The following is a 20,754-nucleotide window of genomic DNA, read 5'->3' as shown; positions in this document are numbered from 1 at the left end:
CCAGAAGCTTGCTGAATTCACATTTGCAGTGGGCAGCAGTAGACGCAGGTAAGGAACAGGGCTGCGGGCAGAGGCTCTGTTTACATACTCTGACTTCTCTTATCTGACACAAGTTCTTTCTATCTTTGTTCCCTGCTAGAAGAAGGGAAACAGCAGCGGGTTGACTTCTCTTATCTGACACAAGTTCTTTCTATCTTTGTTCCCTGCTAGAAGAAGGGAAACAGCAGCGGGTAAAAAAGGTGTCTTGTATCTCTGTTTCCTTGCCTCTCCTTCACATCTCTGTGGGTGCACAGAGCTGAAGGCTCCATACCACCAGAAGCTTCTGAACCCTGGAGACAGTTCCCACCAGGTGCAGTCTTGCACTGCAAGGGAACAGGACCTCCATGGAACTGCCTGCAGTGAGATTTGACCTAACAAGGAACTGAAACATAAGCACAGGAAAAAAAAAACGGGGGTGGGGTGGGGTACTAGGGAGTGAATCCAGGGGTGCTTAAACACTGAGCCATATCCCCAGCTCTTTTTTGTATTTTATTTAGAGACAGGGTCTCACCAAGTTACTTAGGGCTTCCCTAAATTGCTGAGGCTGGCTTTGAATTCGCAATCCTCCTGCCTCAGCCTCCAGGTGAGTGCACTACCACGCCTGGCTAAACACAGCGCTCTCGCTCTCTCTCTCTCTCTCTCTCTCTCTCTCTCTCTCTCTCTCTCGCGCGCGCTCTCTCTCTCTCTCTCTCTCTCTCTCTCTCTCTCTCTCTATATATATATATATATATATATATATATATATATAGAAGGAGAAGCAAAATATTTTAAAAGTAACTTAAGCGATTAAAAACAAAATCACATGGCATCTCTTTACATGTATTCAATCCTCTAGACAAACATTCCTCCACATCTGGAGAATCATTGAGAGAGATATTTAAGACTATTCACAAGGGAACTGAAACCACACAACTTCCTCCAAGAAAGTCTAAGCTACACTGGCTGGGAGCTTTGAGCAGTTAAATCTACATAGCATGTAAGGAGCTCAGGCAACTCAATAGGTGAAAGAACTTAGACCAGCAGGAAGGAATCCAAGATATACCAGCGGGTGAAGAAAGAGAAACCTAAATCTCTAAGATGAAAATCTGCAGGGAAAAGACATACTTTATGATTTCCTCAATTCAGGTTAGCAACATATTTTTTTTTTAAAGAGAGAGTGATAGAGGGAGAGAGAGAGAGAAAGAGAGAATTTTTTAAATATTTATTTTTTAGTTATTGGCGGACACAACATCGTTGTTTGTATGTGGTGCTGAGGATCAAACCCGGGCCACACGCATGCCAGACGAGCGCGCCACCGCTTGAGCCACATCCCCAGCCCAGGTTAGCAACATAATTTTGAAGGCAATACAACAGAAGGCAGCCTCACCTGTTGCAGAGGAAAGCACTTCGGTTCAAATCAAGTTTGTTTTAGGAAATTTAAGTTCAGATTCTTACAGATGTTAATTGAAAATTAAGTAAACTAGTAACCACATACTTTATAGTAACAGCAATTGATCCTCTGTGTTTAAAAAAAAAACAAAACACTATATAAAAGGAGTAAGTACTAGTTTAACAATTCCTTTAACAGATCATTTGAAAGGCTCAATTGTCCCCTTTGCAGTGCACGCTGGTGCTTTTTGCAGCTTGCTTAAAAAATTATGTGCCTTTATTGTACTAAAGAAATTCCGGGAGAGAAGCACAACCTACTCATTGATGATAACAACACAACCGTTTTTCACATTCCTCCCTTACAAAGTCCACCAAAGCACTTGACTTCATCCAAACTGCTAAGACTTAGCAAATGTTAAGAACAGAAACTTCTCTGTCAGCTGGCTCACAGTTTAGGTTCTTTTCTATTTTGTTTAAGGCAAACCTGCTAAAAACAAGTGAGAAAGAGCACATGGAATTTCAACAGTTGTGTTTCTTTAAAACCCCCAATGGTACCTACCCTGTTTTCTTAAAAACATAAATAATATAGAAAAGGTTTTAATTTTGCAAAGCAGACCTTTTCTAAACCCTACAGTTGGATTTAGAAAGCACCTCCCTGAGTTTACATTTGGAAGCAGCCAGGTAGGACATAATTTTGAACAATACATAACTGTTCTATACAAAGAAGCCTCCTGGAAACCACGTTTACCCACAAAATATTAACATTTCTTTCTTTACAAAGAGGAATCAAAGTGGAGCCTAAATCCATCTAAAGAGAAAGAGAGAAGAGGTCCCAAGAAGCAAGCACAGCAAGTTTTAAACTTGAACAGAGGTAAGAGGTGTTAACCCACATACACAGCACAGTTAAGAGACAGCAATGGTCTACACAAGACCTCTCACAAGCAAAGCCCCTCTTACCAGCACAGGGCCTGGGCTCTCTGCTTCCACCTCTCCTTGAGCAGCATCCTTGTACTGCAGGGGGGACTCGATCACCAGTTCCTTTTTGACACTTCTACTGTTTGTCCTGCATTTATCAGCCTGCATTCTCACGGAAAACACAAGTCAGAAAGCCTGCACCGAGGACAGCTGCGAGTCCCTGGCTGTGCACGCATGCCAGTGGCCTGAGGAAGGAAAGGAAACTGGCTTCCCAGGCACGAGGGTCAGCAGCATTGGCTGGATCTGTGGAGCCTTTGTGGAGCCTGCAGGGTGGGAAGGCATGACAGCAAAGGCCAGCCTCCAGGGGTGTTACTACTGCTCGGAAAATGGGAGGCTCCTGCTAGCTGGCCAAAGAAAAACAAACCCCAAACTGAACAATACACAGTGTACTGACTCTTCGATAAAGACCGGCCTTATTGTGTCTGTTCCACACGGTGTGGGCCAAATCAATCCGAATCCAAATAGTGCAGTGTTTAAAAGAAAACCAGTCACAGTGAGATTCCTTCATAATTACTTCCAATCTCAAGCTTACAGAGCTTGGAAGCCAGCTAGGTCGTCTGGCAGTTCCAAAGCCTTATAGTTGCAGAATTCTTTCATTTGTGTTATGGCTAAACACCAACTGCTTGGCTGATGATCAAAGAAGGAACCAGCAACCAGCAGGGGTGTTCCCACGAGGTACAGGAGTAGGAAGAGCTTCTCCCTGAACAACAGACTCCCAAATCTGACATAGCTACAGTTTAAAACATGCCAGGAAGATGACACTATGTTTAATAAATTCATGTTCTGTTCAGGAAAGCATGTACGTGATGATGGGCACTTTCATTAAACAGAATATTCCTTTAAATATACCAACAAAGGTGCAGGAACCTGAGGGTAAATATGCCCAGTATTAGGTACTGAGAAGACCACAGAAAACATAGGGAGCTTGGGCCAGCTGGGAAGGCAGGGTGAAAAGATATCATCAATGACAAAAGAATAGAATTAATAGGGACACACATAAAACCCAGAACAGTAGCTGAGTCATCATTCCATGGTTCAATGCTAATAGCATCCAAAATATGTCCTACCCAAAAGTCTGCTATTTTTATTATTTCACATATTGATGGTAATTTTTTTTTTTTTTTTTTTTTTGGTACCAGGGACTGAACTCAGGACCCTTAACCACAAAGTCCCATCTACAACCCTTTTATATTTTTTATTTAGAGATAGGATTTTGCTAAGTTTCCTACAGCTGTCTTTGAATTTTCGATCCTCCAGCCTCAGCTACTGGGATTATAGGTGTGCACCACCACACCTGGCATGTAGATTGATTTTTTTTATAAAAATCATCTCCTAGGGGCTGGGGATGTGGCTCAAGCGGTAGCGCGCTCGCCTGGCATGTGTGCGGCCCGGGTTCGATCCTCAGCACCACATACAAACAAAGATGTTGTCTGCCGAAAACTAAAAAAATAAATAAATATTTAAAAAAATCATCTCCTAGGAAAAATTAAACACAGGTATTAAAGTATTTATTAAGAAGTTACATGGAAAATCAGCACTAATGATGAGATTCAGTATTACTCTGGGATATTCCTGGGACATTATCCAGCTTCTCCCATTTAATTTTGCTTTTTATTTCCTTGACCGGAGGAAGCATTTAGTAACAGTAGGCAACAGTAGTAGTGGCAAGGAAACAATGAATCTAGTTGTCATACAGCAACAATAGTTGCCTTAGGTACCCTGCCCTGGAGGAAAGAAAGCAACTAGTAAGTATTTGAGATCAGGCAGAGGGTCCCACTTTCCAGGTAAAATAGCTGAGACCAGGAGGACTCAGTGCAGTCTGTGCAGAAGCTGAGAAGCCACCCTGTGCCCACACAGCCTCTTCCTTCCCACCAGCGCCAGCATTGGCTGTTTCCCTCCAACAGCCAAGCTTGATCACTTAAATAGCGGAGATCTTCTGAGTGTGGATATTAATTTTTTAACAAATCACAAGAGATTAATGAATCTCTTATAAAAATAGTAGTGGGCTGGGGCTGTAGCTCAGTGATAAAAATCTACCTTTATAAAGTCACAAGAGGACAGAAAAAACAACAGAGTTTCAGTTACATATACACAGTTTGAAAGATCAGTTAAATCAAAATTCAGAGATGTTCTCGACACCCTAAGAAAGGACGATGCCACATACGCAACACCCACTGGGCCTCAGTAGTGCTCGGCATGGCCAACAACTTCAAGACCTCCTCCAGGTGATTCAAGACTCCCACATAGTCCAGTTCTTCCTCAAATACCTGTCAACATTAAGCTACCAGGATTTCGCACTTTGAGAAATGCTCTCCTATTTGTTGAGTCAAAACACCCTGGTATGTGTAAAAAATGGGAAGGAACTTAAAAAAGGTCATTTGACAAAAATGATTAGTGCTCACAGTGCCCAAGTCCTGTTCAAGCCCTGCATAGATGGCCATTTATTTGATCTTCACACCTCTTTGCAACAGCATCCCCATTTTACAGAAGAGGAAACTCATGCAGAGTTTACACACAGACAGAAGGCTGCATGACCAGCGGTGGGGACAGGGATTCAGTTGCACACTGAAAATCATGGCATGATGCTGAGCCAGTATTTTATTCCAACTGTGCTAACCTACTAAAAAGCACAGTACCTACCGATTGCCAGCCAACCAGAATTGATAACCACAGCATCTGGCTTCAATCCCCACAAACAGAATTTAGTGAAGGGGTTAAAAAGTCTTTAAATGGTCTTTAAGTGCCTGGTACATAGTAGGCATTCATTTAATGGTAACTCCCATTGTTGTTGTTGTTATTCCAACCTGAAGAAATTAACCTTGGTCTTAAATTCAGGACTCTGGCTGTCTGGTCTAATATGACAATTCTACCAATTGTGTTGCTGCAACACATTACCATATCAGCAATGAAAAATCAACCGTTCTTCCCTCTTTGCTACTTGATTATAAAAGAGGTCTTCAAATATTCATCTAGAACCTCACTTGTTCACTACATGAGCCAAACACCTTCTTCTTGATGATTTTCTGTGTTTTCAAAAATGTTCAACAATGACTCTATATTTCTTTTGTAATTAAGGAAAAACCTTTAAATTAGCTCTGAGCTTCTAAGCAGCCACGACAAAAAGGCAAACATCAGTTCCATAATTTATATTATCAAAAGGGGAAAACATGCCAATTTGTAAAGCACATAGTTTTTTAAAAGTTTCTCACAGGGAGATTTATGTAGAGGGGTCTGATTAATGTAGACAAGGTTCACAACATGTTTGTAGGAAACATGGCAGTAAAATTCACATAGCCATTCTTACTCCATCTCGGAGCATTATACTTAAATCCCAGATGAAGGAAAGCAATTTTGAGAGCAAAGTTCTAGTCTGTCGCCTTCAAGAAGGCCCAACTTATGAAAAAAGGAAATTCTGAGGGCTAGAGGAACAGATCCTCTTGTCAGCTGTTCCTCTAGGTGACTTCTCAGGTCATTTGCAGTGCTGGCAATCTATCTTGCTCATAAGACTGATCACTGAACAAGTCTGACCGTCCCAGAGAGTCCTGCGTGGCACAGCATCCCACCTCAGACCCCGACCTCCGACTAGGATGTGGTTTCTCTGACAGACTCATGAGATCAATGTCTGAGGGCATGGAGGATGACATCTGGTCAGCACAGCCACCAGAGGAAATACCACTGTAGAAGAACAGGAAGTATGTGGTCAAGTTTTCCTTTACAATCCTTCTAAGAACAAGGTATGTGTTGGGCCTCTGGATTCAAACTCTAATATGACTGAACACCTACTATCTTCTATTGAGTTTTCACACAATAATTTATTCAACCCTTACAATACTAAACACAACTAGGAGCATGTATTAAGGGTACAAAGGGTACAACTTACAACAGACCACAGTGAGCCCTGTGAGAAAACAGGAACACTTCAAAGCAGGGTGGAATAAATGCTTCTATATAAGGGTTTTAGTTCTCAAATTTTAATGTGCATACAAATTACCATATAGGCTGGGCACTCAAAACCATGAAAACTTTAGAGGAATTTAAGAAATTTTCCAAGGGCAATTTTTGAGTCTAAGGAAACTAACTTCAGACCTTGCAATCCCATCTTTCTCTCTCTATGGTAGGAACTTCAATCACACTCAGAGAAGCTAAAGCTTCCTACTCATGTCCAGCACCCAGTTTTAATGCCCCTTCCTCAGGAAACCTCCCTTGATCCTACCAGCCAAGATAAGTCAGCTCCTCCTCTGTTAACCTCTAGGCACTACTTGTACCTCTGTTAAGAAGTCTTTCAGAATCTACCTTTTATTGTATTTGTTCTTGTTAACTCTTTAGTGGTTCTGGACATTCACTGAGGACAAGGACTGTATCCTATCCATCTTAGAGTCTCCACCATCTCAGAGACTGAAAGCACTCAAAATGCATTGCTGAACTGAATGTCATGTCAGTTTGGGGACACTGGTCACTTTTAGCCCTAGAGTGAAAATACATATTTGTAAAATATGCACACATCTTCATTTGTTAAAGGCCTGAATTAAAGCAGCAATTTTCAACTGCTCATAAATCAAAACTCAACTATTTACTAACAATTAAAATATTCCTTTCTTCCAGCTAAGGGCAAAAGAAAAAAACACACACATACACATATACATGTTTATATGTATTTTACATCTCTACTCCAAATGATCATTCCTTTTTTCTTGTTCTGGGTAACAAACTGTATATAAAAGTTTTTTAAAAACTGCAAAAGGGGCTGGGGATGTGGCTCAAGCCGTAGAGTGCTTGCCTGGCATGCGCAGGGCCCTGGGTTCTATCCTCAACACCACATAAAAATAAAAATAAAGATATTGTGTCCACCTAAAACTAAAAAATAAATATTTAAAAAAAAAACTGCAAAAGGGAGCAAATGACTAAAGATTATCCACAGTCTATTGTTATTGGTCAGCCTGCTGGCCAAAGAAAAGAAAAGGTGTCAGGAAAATGATTTGCTCTGCTGAGAAAAACAAAAACACAGTAGATAGAAGGGACAAGGAGCAGCCAAACAGAAGAACAGCACTGAGGGCAGATTCAGGGGGGAAGGCAGTAAGTACACAGTGAACTACAGCAGAGGAAGAGAAAGTCACAAAAGGACAGCACAGACACGGGGTAGGCAGAGATGAGAGGAGAAGAGTGAGTTCCTACCAAAAGTTGTGAGGGCCTATTAGGAGAGTTGATAAATGAAGAACACATTCTGATATAAAATCTGAAGCTTGCCTCAATTATCTTTATCATTAGAGATTTAATCAAATAAACACAAAGATTTAATCCACATTATCACCTACTCTATAGTGTTTTTTAGCCTGGAAAACAAGGCTGAACTTGAGGGAAAGGTGGTCTCCAAGCCCTCTAAAATGACACACAAAATTTTGTGTTCCTGTGAATTCTCTGAGGAGAGGTCCACAGACTTCACCTAGACCTCAGAGAAGGCACCCATGGAGGAGGTTTGACTCACAGAATGAGGAACATGAGGTCTGCAGAGATGAGCTAGAGAGTCAACCACACTTCTGGTGACAGGTTCAAATTTTCAATAGTTTTCATGTTGGCAAGTTCAAACTCTATTTAAGTAGGGATAACAATAGCAATTTAAACAACCATTAGATGGCAATCAGCAGTGTCAATGTGTGCACAGTATAATTTATTGCCTGAAGGCTAAGTCAGCAAATGAATGGATCATAGGAAACTAAAGATTGGTAGACAACTCAAGACCAATATTTTTCTCTCCAAAACAAGGCCAAAAATATAACCAATAAAAATTGTTATCTGAGCTGGGGTTGTGGCTCAGTGGCAGAGCACTTGCCTCGAACACTTGAAGCACTGGGTTTGATCCTCAGCACCACATAAAAATAAAATAAAACAAAGATATTATGTCCATCTATAACTAAAAAATTTTTTAAAAATTGTTTTCTAAGAACTTTTAATGATATTGAGAAAATGTTTACCACATCATACACATGTAAGATTTAAAAAATAATAATCTGATTATTGATTACCTCTGGAATACAGGACTATTTGTGATTATTTTTCTCTAAAGTCTTCTATATTTTGCAAATTTTCTTCAAAAGCATTCACCACTTCTTTAGTCAGAAAATAAATTAATGAGTTGGATTATGAGATAACGGAATAGAGGAAGCTCACACTGGGATTCTGACCCCACTAAGCCACTCCACAGTTATGTGACATTATAAAAGTCACTTCACCTTTCTGAGCCCCATAAACTTCACCTATAAAAGGTAAAATGAAGGACTTACACCAAAAGATATTTCTAGCTCTATATATTTATAATAATAACTATTAAAACTTCCATCATTATTGATATTTGGGGGGGAAAAAACTATCCAAAGGAATGCTAAATGTTTAAAAGTCTTGTTATACTACTACATACCAAAAAAAAAAAAAAAAAAAAAAAAAAGACTGGGCTGGAGATGTGGCTCAAGCGGTAACGTACTCGCCTGGCATGCGTGGGGCGCTGGGTTTGATTCTCAGCATCACATAAAATAAAGATGTTGTGAAAACCAAAAACTGAAAAAATAAATATTTCTCTCTCCTCTCTCTCTTAAAAAAAAAAAAAAAAAAAAAAAAAAAGACTAAGAGGTGGGTATATTTCTAAATATGTCAGATTCTACTTCTAACAGAGCAGGGAGGAGCCAAGAGGCTAGCAGACATAAAAACTAAAGCGCATCTGTAAAGAAGGGTTGTAGGGGAGACAGGCTACCCTTCCCTTTACCCAGCTCTCAGGTAAGCCCACAGTGCTGGGACTGTGGGGGACACTGGGGGACTGGCCCTTAAGAAGTCCTTGTTTCTAGATGAGGAAACTAAGATAGGGAGAGTCAGGTTGACACTGGATGTGTCCCACTGCGTCCAGAAGGTTTTGCCTGCTGCTGAAGAATATTCAGGAGGCTTCTCCATATTGAGAACCCCAACTGTAACACTATCCCCAACTTTCCCTACATTATTTTTCTGTAGCCTCTGTCACCATCTAGCATTCTATATTCTATTTTTTTTATTTGCTTAATACTCCTGGAAAAAGCAGCTCTGTTAAGTCTGTAAAGGCAATGACTCTTGCCCATTATGTCCAATGCCCTATCTCCAAGTCCTAAAGCAAAGTAGGTGCTAAAAAGCAACAACAACAACAACAACAACAATGGTCAAATGAGTTTACTGAAGGCTCAAGATCTCCTTGGTTGGGAAATAAGAGGACTCTTTTTTTTTTCCTTTTTTTTCCCCCTCTTTTTCTTTGCAGTAATGGAAATTAGATCAGGGCCTCATGCATGCTAGGCAAGCACTCTACCACTAGGCTAAATCTCTGGACACCAAGATTTTTTCTGTAAACTATCAATGTATTTTGATCATGATAATACTAATTTGGCCAGCAGAGTCAATCACTTATTTTAGAGACAGGTTTCTACAAAGCTAAGGAATATATAATGTGCATGGAATGTTTCTCCAAAATAAGCTCCCAGGACAGGTTACTGAAACCCAGCCTCAACCATGTTTGGAATTACATGCCACCCTTTGGCAGCTTTAAGCACTGGAAAAGGAGGGTGGGGGCCTTGTCCCGTACTATGTGCACAGTAGGCAATGCCTAAATGTTTACTTACAGAACAAATGATAAAGCTTCATCACCTTGTTATAACTTATCAAAGACCCAAACCTCAGAGGAGTTCACATTAGCTTGAATTTTCTAATTTTATTCTATATCACAAATACTGAGGTTAAGGGTTACAGACATGTTCTTGATGGGAAGAAAATCAAAAAATTTTTAAAAACACTCAAGGTTTCCTTCCTTTAAAAAGTGTATCATTCACATATAAATGGAAGACAAATGTTCATTATTTTACTCCTTCCCATGTCCACCTCCCAAGGCACCATAATGAAAAGCACATATTACCAGCCTCTAAGTTTATTGGCTTTGTAAAATCTCTATTTGTGTCTGTTAAATTTACCTAAGGCAAGTTCCATCGGGTGTTACAAGGGGCAAAGCTGGAAGACTGATTTATAAGTGACAGGAATGGAATAAGCTGGCAGGGGTCACATGATTCTGATTACTCCCAGGAGACACAGACCATGGCAATCAGCTATTGCATTGGAGGAGCAGAGAGGATAGGCCTCCAGGGGAACTCAGGCACCTACTTCTGCACAAAGGAAAAGGGGGAGGGCTAAAGGGGAAAGTCCACTGCATGGAAACTTTGCATAAGGGACTGTAACATTTCCTTTACACTTTTGGTTCAATTTAGCTTGCATTTAGAAGACAATGACTGTGGGCAGTTCCCTAACAATAATTGGGAAGTCCTCTCATTTTAAAAGCATCTCCATAAGGAAATATCATCAGCAGCAAAGATGATGCATCTCTTCTCATTCTGTTGCCTAAAGGAGGGCCTGCCATTTCCTCCACACTCATTGTAAGCAGTTTCCTGTAAGAGACTGCCCAGGAACAGAAATCAGAGCTAGTCTGAAGGGGCTCACATGCTGTTATTCCTGGGCAACATGACCTGAGAAGTTATACTCCCTTGTATCCCAGAGCCTATAAAAATAGGTAAATACACTAAATGAATTTCTTCACTGATAGGCTGCAAATAAAGGTGACTGGAGTTGAACATATAAATGCAGCTTAAGGGGAAGGTGAGTTCAAGAGAGGTCATTATGCAAAGTTTCCCTTATGCAAAGTTTCCACAGAGTGGACTTTCCCCTTTAGCCTTCCCCCTTTTCCTTTGTGCAGAAGTAGGTGCCCAGAGTCCCCCTGGAGGCCTGTCCTCTCTGCTCCTCCTATGCAATAGCTGATTGCCATGACCTGTGCCTCCTGGGAATAATCAGAATCATGTGACCCCTGCCAGCTTATTCCATTCCTGTCACTTAAAGGTTCCCTTCTGATAGCTGCCAAATCAAAACATACACTATATACCCTAGAAACCAATGATGATGAGGAGGATGGTGGTGGTGGTGGTGGTGATGGTGGTGGTGATAATGGTGGTGATGGTGGTAATGGGGCTGCAACAATCTTTATTCATTTACTAAAGCTATTAACATTTCTAGATTATTTCAAAATTCCTTGGAGTTTAGATTTTAAATGTTGTCTTGCCACAAAGAAATATTAATAGAAATATGAGGTGATGGATATGCTAATTATTTTTGTTTGGTCATTCCACAATATAAACATGTATCAAAACATCACATTGGAGCTGTGGTTGTGGCTCAGTGGCAGAGTGCTCGCCTAGCATGTGCGAGGCCCTGGGTTCAATCCTCAGCACCACATAAAAATAAATAAATAAAATGAAGGTATTGTGTCCAACTACAACTAAAAAATAAATTTAAAAAATAAAAAAAAATCACATTGGACCCCATAAATATATAATTATTATTTGTCGTTTGAAATAAATGTTTAAAAAACTAATACATACAACAGAATGGGCTTCATCTTTCCCCCCTTAATAAGGAGGTGGGGGTATTCAGGAAAAGTATGATTAGAAAAGAAAGTGAGGTGATTATCAAACTCTGTAAAATCAGTGGATTATAACTATTCCATTGGTCTTTCCACATGAAGGACCATGTCTTAAAGCCTTTCTATTATTTAAAAAGTAGCAAGTTAAATACAAAATAAATGGGGCTTCTACTGTTACATAAGGCCTTGAGGAACTCTCTAGACAAATGCTTTCATTTATGTTCTGGCAAGACCTAAAGCAGGAAATAGGTCAATACTTATTATTTTACTATAACCATAGAAGAGATGAGTAAAGACAACATTTACCAAGCCCCAGGCATTTGACACACATTCTCATTTAATTCAATTTAACCCTTGCAATATAACACTAGGTGTTATTGTTTACAGAAACTGGTACTTGTATAAATTAAATAGCTTACCCTAAGTTCATTATGTTTCAGAATTAACCTTAAACTTGGTAGTTAAACAGATCTGAATATTTCAAGTTTGGGATCAAATACAATCTTTTCTCCCTTCTAAGCATACTTTACCTTAAGGGAGCCATAAGGAATATTGGCAAGTTTTCTAGGGCCTGAAAATATGAGGAGATAACAGGATATAATAACTGAAATTGAATGCTAATAATGATAGAAAAATAAGTCATTTGTTCCATATTTCATTCTACTTATCTGTATTTTAAAAACATTCCTTAATAAGCATGAATTACTTTAAACACATTTTTTTAAAAAATTTCAAAGCCATTTATATCATTTGGGAAATACCTGAAAATAATGCATGAAAATAGCTAATGCTTACATGGTGCTTCCTCCAGGGCTGGGTGAGCAATGTACTCACTTAAGGAACAAAATTTATAAGAGCATTAAAAAATTCAGCAATCAAAATAATAATGCTTTAATTGATTTCTAAGTAAAATATCAAAATTAGCATTCACAAAAGCCACGATGACAAATCAAACTTGAGATAAAGTAGGAGAGGTGTGACTAGATGTTTTCCTTTTGCTCAGGTCCCACTAGGGCTTGCTGTCTGTCAGGTGAGGGGTAAGCATTCTATTCCTCCAAGGACCCTGAAATAAGTGTTTTATTTTACAAATGATAATTCTGATGCACAGAAGATAAAGAACTAGTTGACCCAGTCAAGAGCTCTTATGTGACAAAATCATTCTAAACATATTATTGAGAGGTAATTTTTACTTTCCTTGGCCATGAAGATAAAATCAACCAATCTTTGAAGCTACAAATGACCAGATCTTCAGATAGCTCCTACAGCTTGAAAAACTTAAAACTAAAACTCAACATAAGTGCTTCTCCCTTAGAAGGAATGTAATGTCTCTGTGACAATCTGGCAAACAACTCAAACCCCGCTCTATTGAAACCTTTTTATTTTCTTGTCCACAGACAGGTGAACTTCCTAATGGCTGAAGTAGGGAATGCTATAAGGGAAAGGGGTCTTGAGGAGTAAGAGCAGAAAGACCTTCCTTTTCAGCTAACTTCCCAAAAGAAGAAAGGAAGAACAAGACAGTACATCAGGGGTCCAGCTCTCTGGGCAGGACACTTCTCCAAGTGCCCAGCTACTCATATACATCACTGGCAGGGTCAGCCCTTCACCCCCACGGCCTCAGGGGCAAGGAGGCTGGACTGTGGGCAGTCTCCCCTGGATCTCCACAGCACTCCCTACACCAAGGACACTGCATGTGTTGCCTCCTCATGCCTCACCTTCCTGTCTCCAGAAATGCTGTCAATCTGGAATATTCCCCTGTCTCTTCAGAAGCCTGCTCACCTCTTAAGGCTCAGCTTGAAGGCTTTTCTTCCCAAGGCCCTGAAGAATGTCTTCCTGCTGTGTAGTTCAGTTGAAATGAGGTCAGGCAAGATCCTGTCCTAAAGAGGTGTCAAGCCCAACTGTGCAGCTAGTCATTACAAGAGATTTAAAATAATAATAATGATATAGATTTCAAGATCCCACCTGGACCTTCTGAAGTGGAATCTTGAATTGAGGCCCATTTTTCATAGCTCCCCAAAATGTAGGAGAGAAAAAATTTAAAAATAAGTAAAAGGAAATAAAAGAAGGATAAGGAAATAGAATTTTAATTTAAAGTTTCACATCCCTTTTCAGAACTCTTACTCCCCATCCAAATTCTCTCCCAGGCCTGTCATTCCCAAATTCCTGGGAAATCTGTATATCTTAAAGTTACTGCCAGTTTACCCTCTTACAAAAATTACCATGTGCACTATTAATTAGCACCAATAAAAAGATTAAGCAAAAAATGATGCAATATTTTAAGAAACTTATAATTTAGGAGATGTTCCAAAATTACCTATTGGTCAGATCATGGAGAACACATCATCCTAAGGATCCTGAAAATAACCAGACTACCAAAAACTGTCCTGTGATCAACAGACTGGTGTCATCTGCACATAGCTCACTATACCCACACCTCACCAAGTTTCCTTTAAAGAGGAGTCTGGAACCCCAAAAGCATGTCTCCCACTCAAGATAGGCAGTATTCTCCCTTAAATATGTATCCCTTGCTTTACCTCAAAAAGCATGTCTCTCTAGAGATAGCCCAGATCCTCCCTTAAATATGTATCTGTTTTCTTAAATGTATCTCTGTGTGACCGGCACATGCTGAAAATCTTCTGTCACCTACACTAAAGACACCACCTGTCCTGAGTGGAACCCATTCCTTCCCCAGAAACTCCTTGGACTGCTTCTAGGGACACCCAGGTGACAAGTATGATGCAGGCTTTTACTACCCTATGTTTCAGAACCACTGATCTTAAGATAACTTATGGTTAAAAAAATAAATAAATAAATAAATACCCACACCACAGATCCTGAGTTCCCAGCAATATTACTGCACAGGTCTAACACAAACGATGGTATTTGGCTGAAAATGGGCAGACTGGGCTGGAAATTAAAGCCAGAAGTTTAATCTCCTCCCCAGGATGGATCACACATCTTAGCCTGCTTATTTAAATGTCATAGAAGATTTCTACTCACTCATGAGTGATCATTTTCTATTCAGCAAACCTCTCTGGAAAGAAGAGAACTTTGTGGAGGTTTCTTCTACCAAAATCACCAATCTCCCACCTCCCCATTATTCCACCATCCCCAAGATAAAACACTTTTCGTTTTCAACCTATAATAAAAGACCCACAGAACAGTACAAGCATCACACATCCCTCACATATTTTCAATACCTGGAAATACCTGTTTAGCAGTATACTTTTCGGCAGAGGGTCTAGAGCAAAAACAACCCTCACATTTTGTTGTCTGCAATCCTGTCACAAATACCTTTCTTGCAAGGAAGAGTTACAAGCTTTCAGTCAAGTTCAAATTTATGACCAATCCTGACTAAAAGCAATGAAGCAATCTATTTGGAGAAAAGCTAAGGATTTCCTTTCTCCCCACCATAAGAGGAATAAAATGCCAAAGTCACATCCTCCATATGCATCCTCCTTCATTCATTGCAATTAGGTCTGTAATGAAAAAATAAATGTACCATCCGATGTTACAAGCTTAATGTACTATTATTTTCCTTTCAACAGAATCTGTTACTCAGATTTTATCCATATAAAATCCATATAACTTTATGTTTTATCCATAACTTTAATGAACTTGTCTGTTCCCTGGCATCACACTCAAAAACAAGATAGTAAAATAAAAACTTTTAAATAAGTTTTATTTGGCAGCATTTTAAAACTGAGATAATGTTAAAACAACATTTTCCCCAGCATTTCATTATGAAATAACTGCAGCATCACTACCATAGGTAGTCATTGGAGGGAGGGGGGACCAAAAATTTTAGCCAATCAGGCACCCCCAAGCTAGTGCACCACCCCCCAGGTTGCCTCTTATCTCTGTGACACATGTCCACAAAAAGAAAAAAAAAACAGATCATCTGATCAAGCTCTTTTCCAAACTCTGCAGTTCAATGACACACGTTAGTCCCAATGTTAATAGGGCTCATTTTATCTTCCGCTATGACAATAATTTTGCCATATTCTGTAAAACCAACACTATTACAAAACAGAATCCTTATGCATTTTCACCAAAGTAATCTAAGAATTAAAATGAATGCTCTCCTGTATTTAATGATTAATTCGTTCATGTTTTCAACACTTGATGCTCAAATCAGTCAGCAAGCATTCCTTAACCACAGAGCACTGTGAGACACAAGAGACATAAGGAACACACAACTTAGTGGGGGAGAAAGTGTCTAAAGTTAGTCTAAAAGGAACACAAATAGACAATCTCAATACCAACTGTGGCAGGAATTGGCTGGACCTGCGGGTCCATTATGGTAGCTACTAGCTACATACAGCCACTCAGTATTAAGCTAGCAAATCTTGAGGTGCTATACACTCTGGAATTCAAAGATTATATGACAAACAATGTAAAATATCTTATTAATTTACAAGTTGAATAGCATTTTGAATTTACTAGGTTTAACAAAATATATTATTAAAATCCATACCATCTTTTTAAAAATTTTTTTGTATGTACCTATTAGGAAATATATAATTACAAATGTAATTATAAATATAGGTATAAATATATATACAATTTTTCATGTACAATCACACATGTAAAAATATTAAATTTTATTGGACAGTGCTACACTACAATGTCCCCAGTTCTGTTGCTTTTTCTTAGGCAAAAAGAAAACATTTTCTAATTTCCTTGGCAATTAGGTTGAAATTATATAATTAGGCTCCAGCCAAAGGAAATGTAAAAAAAACTAGGATAGCAAAGTATAGGTGTGGTCATAAAACATGCTGCTAAGTCAACCTTGCTCTCCCACCCTCCATCTGGGGGCACTGAATGCAGGGAATCCAGAGGAGGCCTTCATGTAGGGCCTAACAGTGGAACAACCACAGATATAAGGAAACTACTTTCTTGAATCATCACAAGGAAGGCCACCCAATGGATACCTCATGGGGTCTTACAGCCAGTGAGAAAAACAGTGAGAGTATGAAGTTACTATAATTTGGTTATAGCAGTTAGCCTTCCTTGCCCAATTACTACCTTACAAAAGTGGAGATGAGGGGTCATTTGAACAGTTATTAAAGTGGTGTTTCCAAGCTCCATCATAATCACTGAATGAACCTTTAAAATAGACTTTTGAGCCCTCTTCCAATCCTCTGTAGAGTGATTGAGCTATGGAGGTCTACATGGGAGCACTGACCTCTAAGGGTACCCAGGTTTCCCCCAACCCTTCCTCTGAGCTGCCATCCACCTCCCTCCCATGCTACTCAGTGCATCTGATTCAAAGATGTGGAATGCAGCTGAGAATCCTTCTAATTAGCTACCTGGGTGCTGATGCTATTGGTCCTTTAAATGTGCTGGGGCACACTTGAAAAGCAAAACCTTAAAGGATAGGCAAGATTTTGCCAAGCAATGAAAAGAATAAAAGGCACTCAAGGGAAAAAGAACTACCTATCCAGAAAGGCCTGGAGGGTTAGAGGAGCACAGTGTGATTGGCAAGACTTTGGGTGAAGTAACACCCCAAGCATAGGAAAGAAGAGGGAGGGGAAAGTCAGAAAGGTAGATGGAGTAAAATAAAGAAAGCTGTATTCTGTGGTCAAGAGTCTGGGTTCTACCAGCTTTAAAGGAACTTCAAAGCAGGCCTTTCTTCCATAGCAGATGTAGTAATAAAGATAATTTTGCTAAAATAACCAGGAATATCAATCTTTTGGTTATCTACAAAAACAGTAGGGGATAACTCCATCATTATGGACCAAGTATGAGACTGCAAAATCATAATTCTTGAATCAACCATCCCTACCTATATTATTATTATCTCACTGTGTGCCCTGAGAAACAATCCACCTGCCCTATGATGCTGCGCCTGTGCTCCTAAGCACAATAATACTTGCCTTTCATCTACGTCACAGAAATCTTTGGGGGATTAGACATGGAAGTTTTTTTTTTTTTAAGTGGTCCTAGAAAGAGGAATTATTTACTTTACAAATCTTATTATTTTAACAAGAATTACTCAAACCTGAAAAGGTATGAATGGCTTATCATCTTGGAGAAAAGCAAACAGCATGGACAAACCATGATAAGAAAAGCAGGCAGGTGGGCCTTTCAGGTGCACCTTCAAGCATGCTGCAGCACACTTGAAAAGCAAGGCCTTATATAAGGTAGGCAAGATTTTGTCAAACAATGAAGATTAAAAGGAACTCTTTCAGGAAGACAGTGACTTTCCAATAGTTCAGTTCTGTGTGGCCTCCTTCCCACTACTCAGAGACTAAGACAAAACAACATGAATGTGTCCCAACCCACCAAGCTGGATTAAAAGCCAGATGTTAGTGCCCTCCAAGTATCAGTAAAATATGGCAGTAGAATAGATAACCTCTCAGTTTACTGTGACATCATTCTACAAAATCACAGCTTAAGTGTATGACTAGTCCCAATTTTGACCTTCACAAGAGTTTGCACATACAGGCAACATAACAATTGCGTGGTGAAAAGGGACTGCTACGCACAAGGCGCTGGACTAGGCCTGCTCTGAGCACTGTACCCTGATGAATGCCGGGGGAGAGATTTTAGTGGTTTCTAATAATGAAGAAGAAATCTGTGAGCCAAAAATATTCTTTGCTCTATATAGAATCCAATAGTCTCCTTGTCCTTTGTCCAGCAGTTAAATGGAACCAGGGCTTTGTCATTGGTTTCTAATAGTAATTTTGCCCAACAATACCAAAATACAAAACCAAACCATAACATTAACCTTTAACTAACACTGCTTCATGAAGAAAAGCTATTAACACACACACACACACTTTTAAAATTAGAAATGGCATTTTTAAGAACTCACTAGGAGGTAGACAATCAAATGACCAAAGAAGCAAATGGGTGATCAAAGGAAGAGCTCCTTGCAAAGTTGGTTCTTAGAGAATAAATAATAATTGTATTGGCGTCAAGTGACCCTAAAAGAATAAAAATTAAATTGATGCTTTAAAATTTTTTAAAAATCAATGAAGCAACTTTTACTTAAAAAAAAAAAAAATCCAGAATGGAATGCCCACTGCTGGTGGGAGGCCATGCACAAAAGGACCAACAGATGCTGGGACTCCCACAACCTCTCCTAGGATGGAGACTGATGTAGAAGGGCTCCGGATTCTGCCTACCTTGGCAGAATACATAATGGTACATAATGATGGGATTTGTTGTTACATATTCACAACACAATATAACAATATAATTTTGTCAATATCACTCGCCAGTACTTTCTCCCTCCCTTCCAACATCCCACCTTCTGGTCCTTTCCCCCTACTGATCTCACTTTGACTTTCATGAGATCCTCCCACCTTTCTTTTCCTGTTTACTCTACAGCTTCCAAATATGAGAGAAAACATACAACTCTTGACCCAGCTTATTTCACTTAATATAATGGCCTCAAGTTCCATCCATTTTCCTGCAAATGACATAATTTCATTTTTCTTTATGGTTGAATAAAATTACATTGCGTACATTTACCACATCTTCTTTATCCATTAATTTGTTGGTGAATACCTAGGCTGGTTCTATAGCATGTCTATTGTGAATTGTGCTGCTATAAGCTATGCATTTATCACTATAGTATGATGACTTTAATTCTTTAGGATAAATACCAAGCAATGAAGGGTACAGCAGGGTCTTATGGTGGTTCCATGTCTTCTGCAGAAGTGGTTATACTAATTATAATAATTAGTTATAATAATAAGTGGTTATACTAATTTACAATCCCACCAACAGTCCACACATTCTTTTGTATAACTTCTGGAGGAAAAAAAAAAACTAGGAACATGTTCAGAAAAAATCTAGGTCCTATATATGGTAATTAATTTTTGTGTCAAAAATATATTTTGCAATAGTACATTCTAGAAGTTCAACAACATTAAACACTGAGATTTTCATTTCTTTTCACATTAAGTTTTAAACAAGTAAAAACATATAAGAAGTTAATGAGGTGTAGCCATTAACATTTTACAAAAAGGATATTGTGTAAATGATCCAAGTGGTCTAAAGAAAGGTACACATGGGGGAAAGTCACTAAAATGTGAATCCAGTGACTGCTAGAAGGACAACAGCTCCCAACTATTGGGGTCTACTTGCTCTAAGTCATAACAAGACAAAAACAAAACATCTTTGACAGGAAGACCTTCTTTGTGGATACTCTATTAATTTATTTCACTTATGTAAAACTCATGTTGGGTATTTATTGTCTGAAATAATAACACTATGGTGGATAAGCATGTACACCAATAGGGGGCTGGAAGAAAGGAGTGTTGGGAGATACACTGACTGTCCAGCGTTTCTACAAGCATGCCTAGAGAGCACCATGTAATCATTCAATAAGCGGCTAGGAACACAATTACTAGTTTATTTACAATTGTGATAAGTTCAATGAAAGAAAAGTAGAAGATGCTTAACTAGCCATATAAGCCTTCTTGGAGGAAGATACAAGCATGGTTAGAAGGAAGGGTAAGACTAAACTAGTGCAAGTTGAAGGGTGTAGGGACATAACATGCAAAGGTCTTGAGTCTGCCCTGTCTGAGGAACTGAAAGGTGGTCCATGAGTTTTCACTGTGGTGGTTCAGAGGAGTATAGCACACAATGGGCCTGATTAAGCAGGGTACAGATCATACAAGCCTTGTTGGTTGTGATAGGCAACTAGGTTCTGTATTTCAACCTGAATTAAATGAAAAGCCATTAAAAGGCTTTACACAAAAAACTACATAAGGCCACACATGCATTGGGATAAGATACAGGGTTTCAGAGGCAGATATAGAAGACAATATATAGGCAGGTGATGGCTAACACAATAAAAATGAATGACATCACCAAGAGGATGCTGGTCAGTGATGGAGAGCTCAGTAACTCATGGTAATTATGAAATCCTTCCTTATTCACACTGTGTCCAT

General features: G+C 39.2%; 1 protein-coding gene across 20 annotated transcripts in view; it reads right to left on the bottom strand.

Moving 5' to 3' along the window:
• DOCK9 (dedicator of cytokinesis 9) overlaps positions 1-20,754 on the bottom strand; it is a 285,485-nt gene that overhangs the window by 177,066 nt on the left and 87,665 nt on the right. For 4 of the 20 annotated variants that reach the window (XM_081290947.1, XM_081290944.1, XM_081290950.1 and 1 more), the window contains exon 1: positions 2,365-2,683. The exons of 13 other annotated variants lie outside the window; for them this stretch is intronic. In XM_081290947.1, the coding sequence (XP_081147073.1) occupies positions 2,365-2,490 (126 nt within the window). In that variant the 5' untranslated portion in view covers positions 2,491-2,683. Of the gene's footprint in view, positions 1-2,364; positions 2,685-20,754 lie in introns of those variants that run through there. 3 more of the 20 variants (XM_081290943.1, XM_081290937.1, XM_081290936.1) reach the window with 3 other exon arrangements.

Source organism: Spermophilus citellus (genome assembly GCF_964194105.1).
Source record: "Spermophilus citellus genome assembly, chromosome: 1".
Taxonomy (NCBI): domain Eukaryota; kingdom Metazoa; phylum Chordata; class Mammalia; order Rodentia; family Sciuridae; genus Spermophilus; species Spermophilus citellus.
This window is presented reverse-complemented; position numbering and strand designations above follow the sequence as displayed.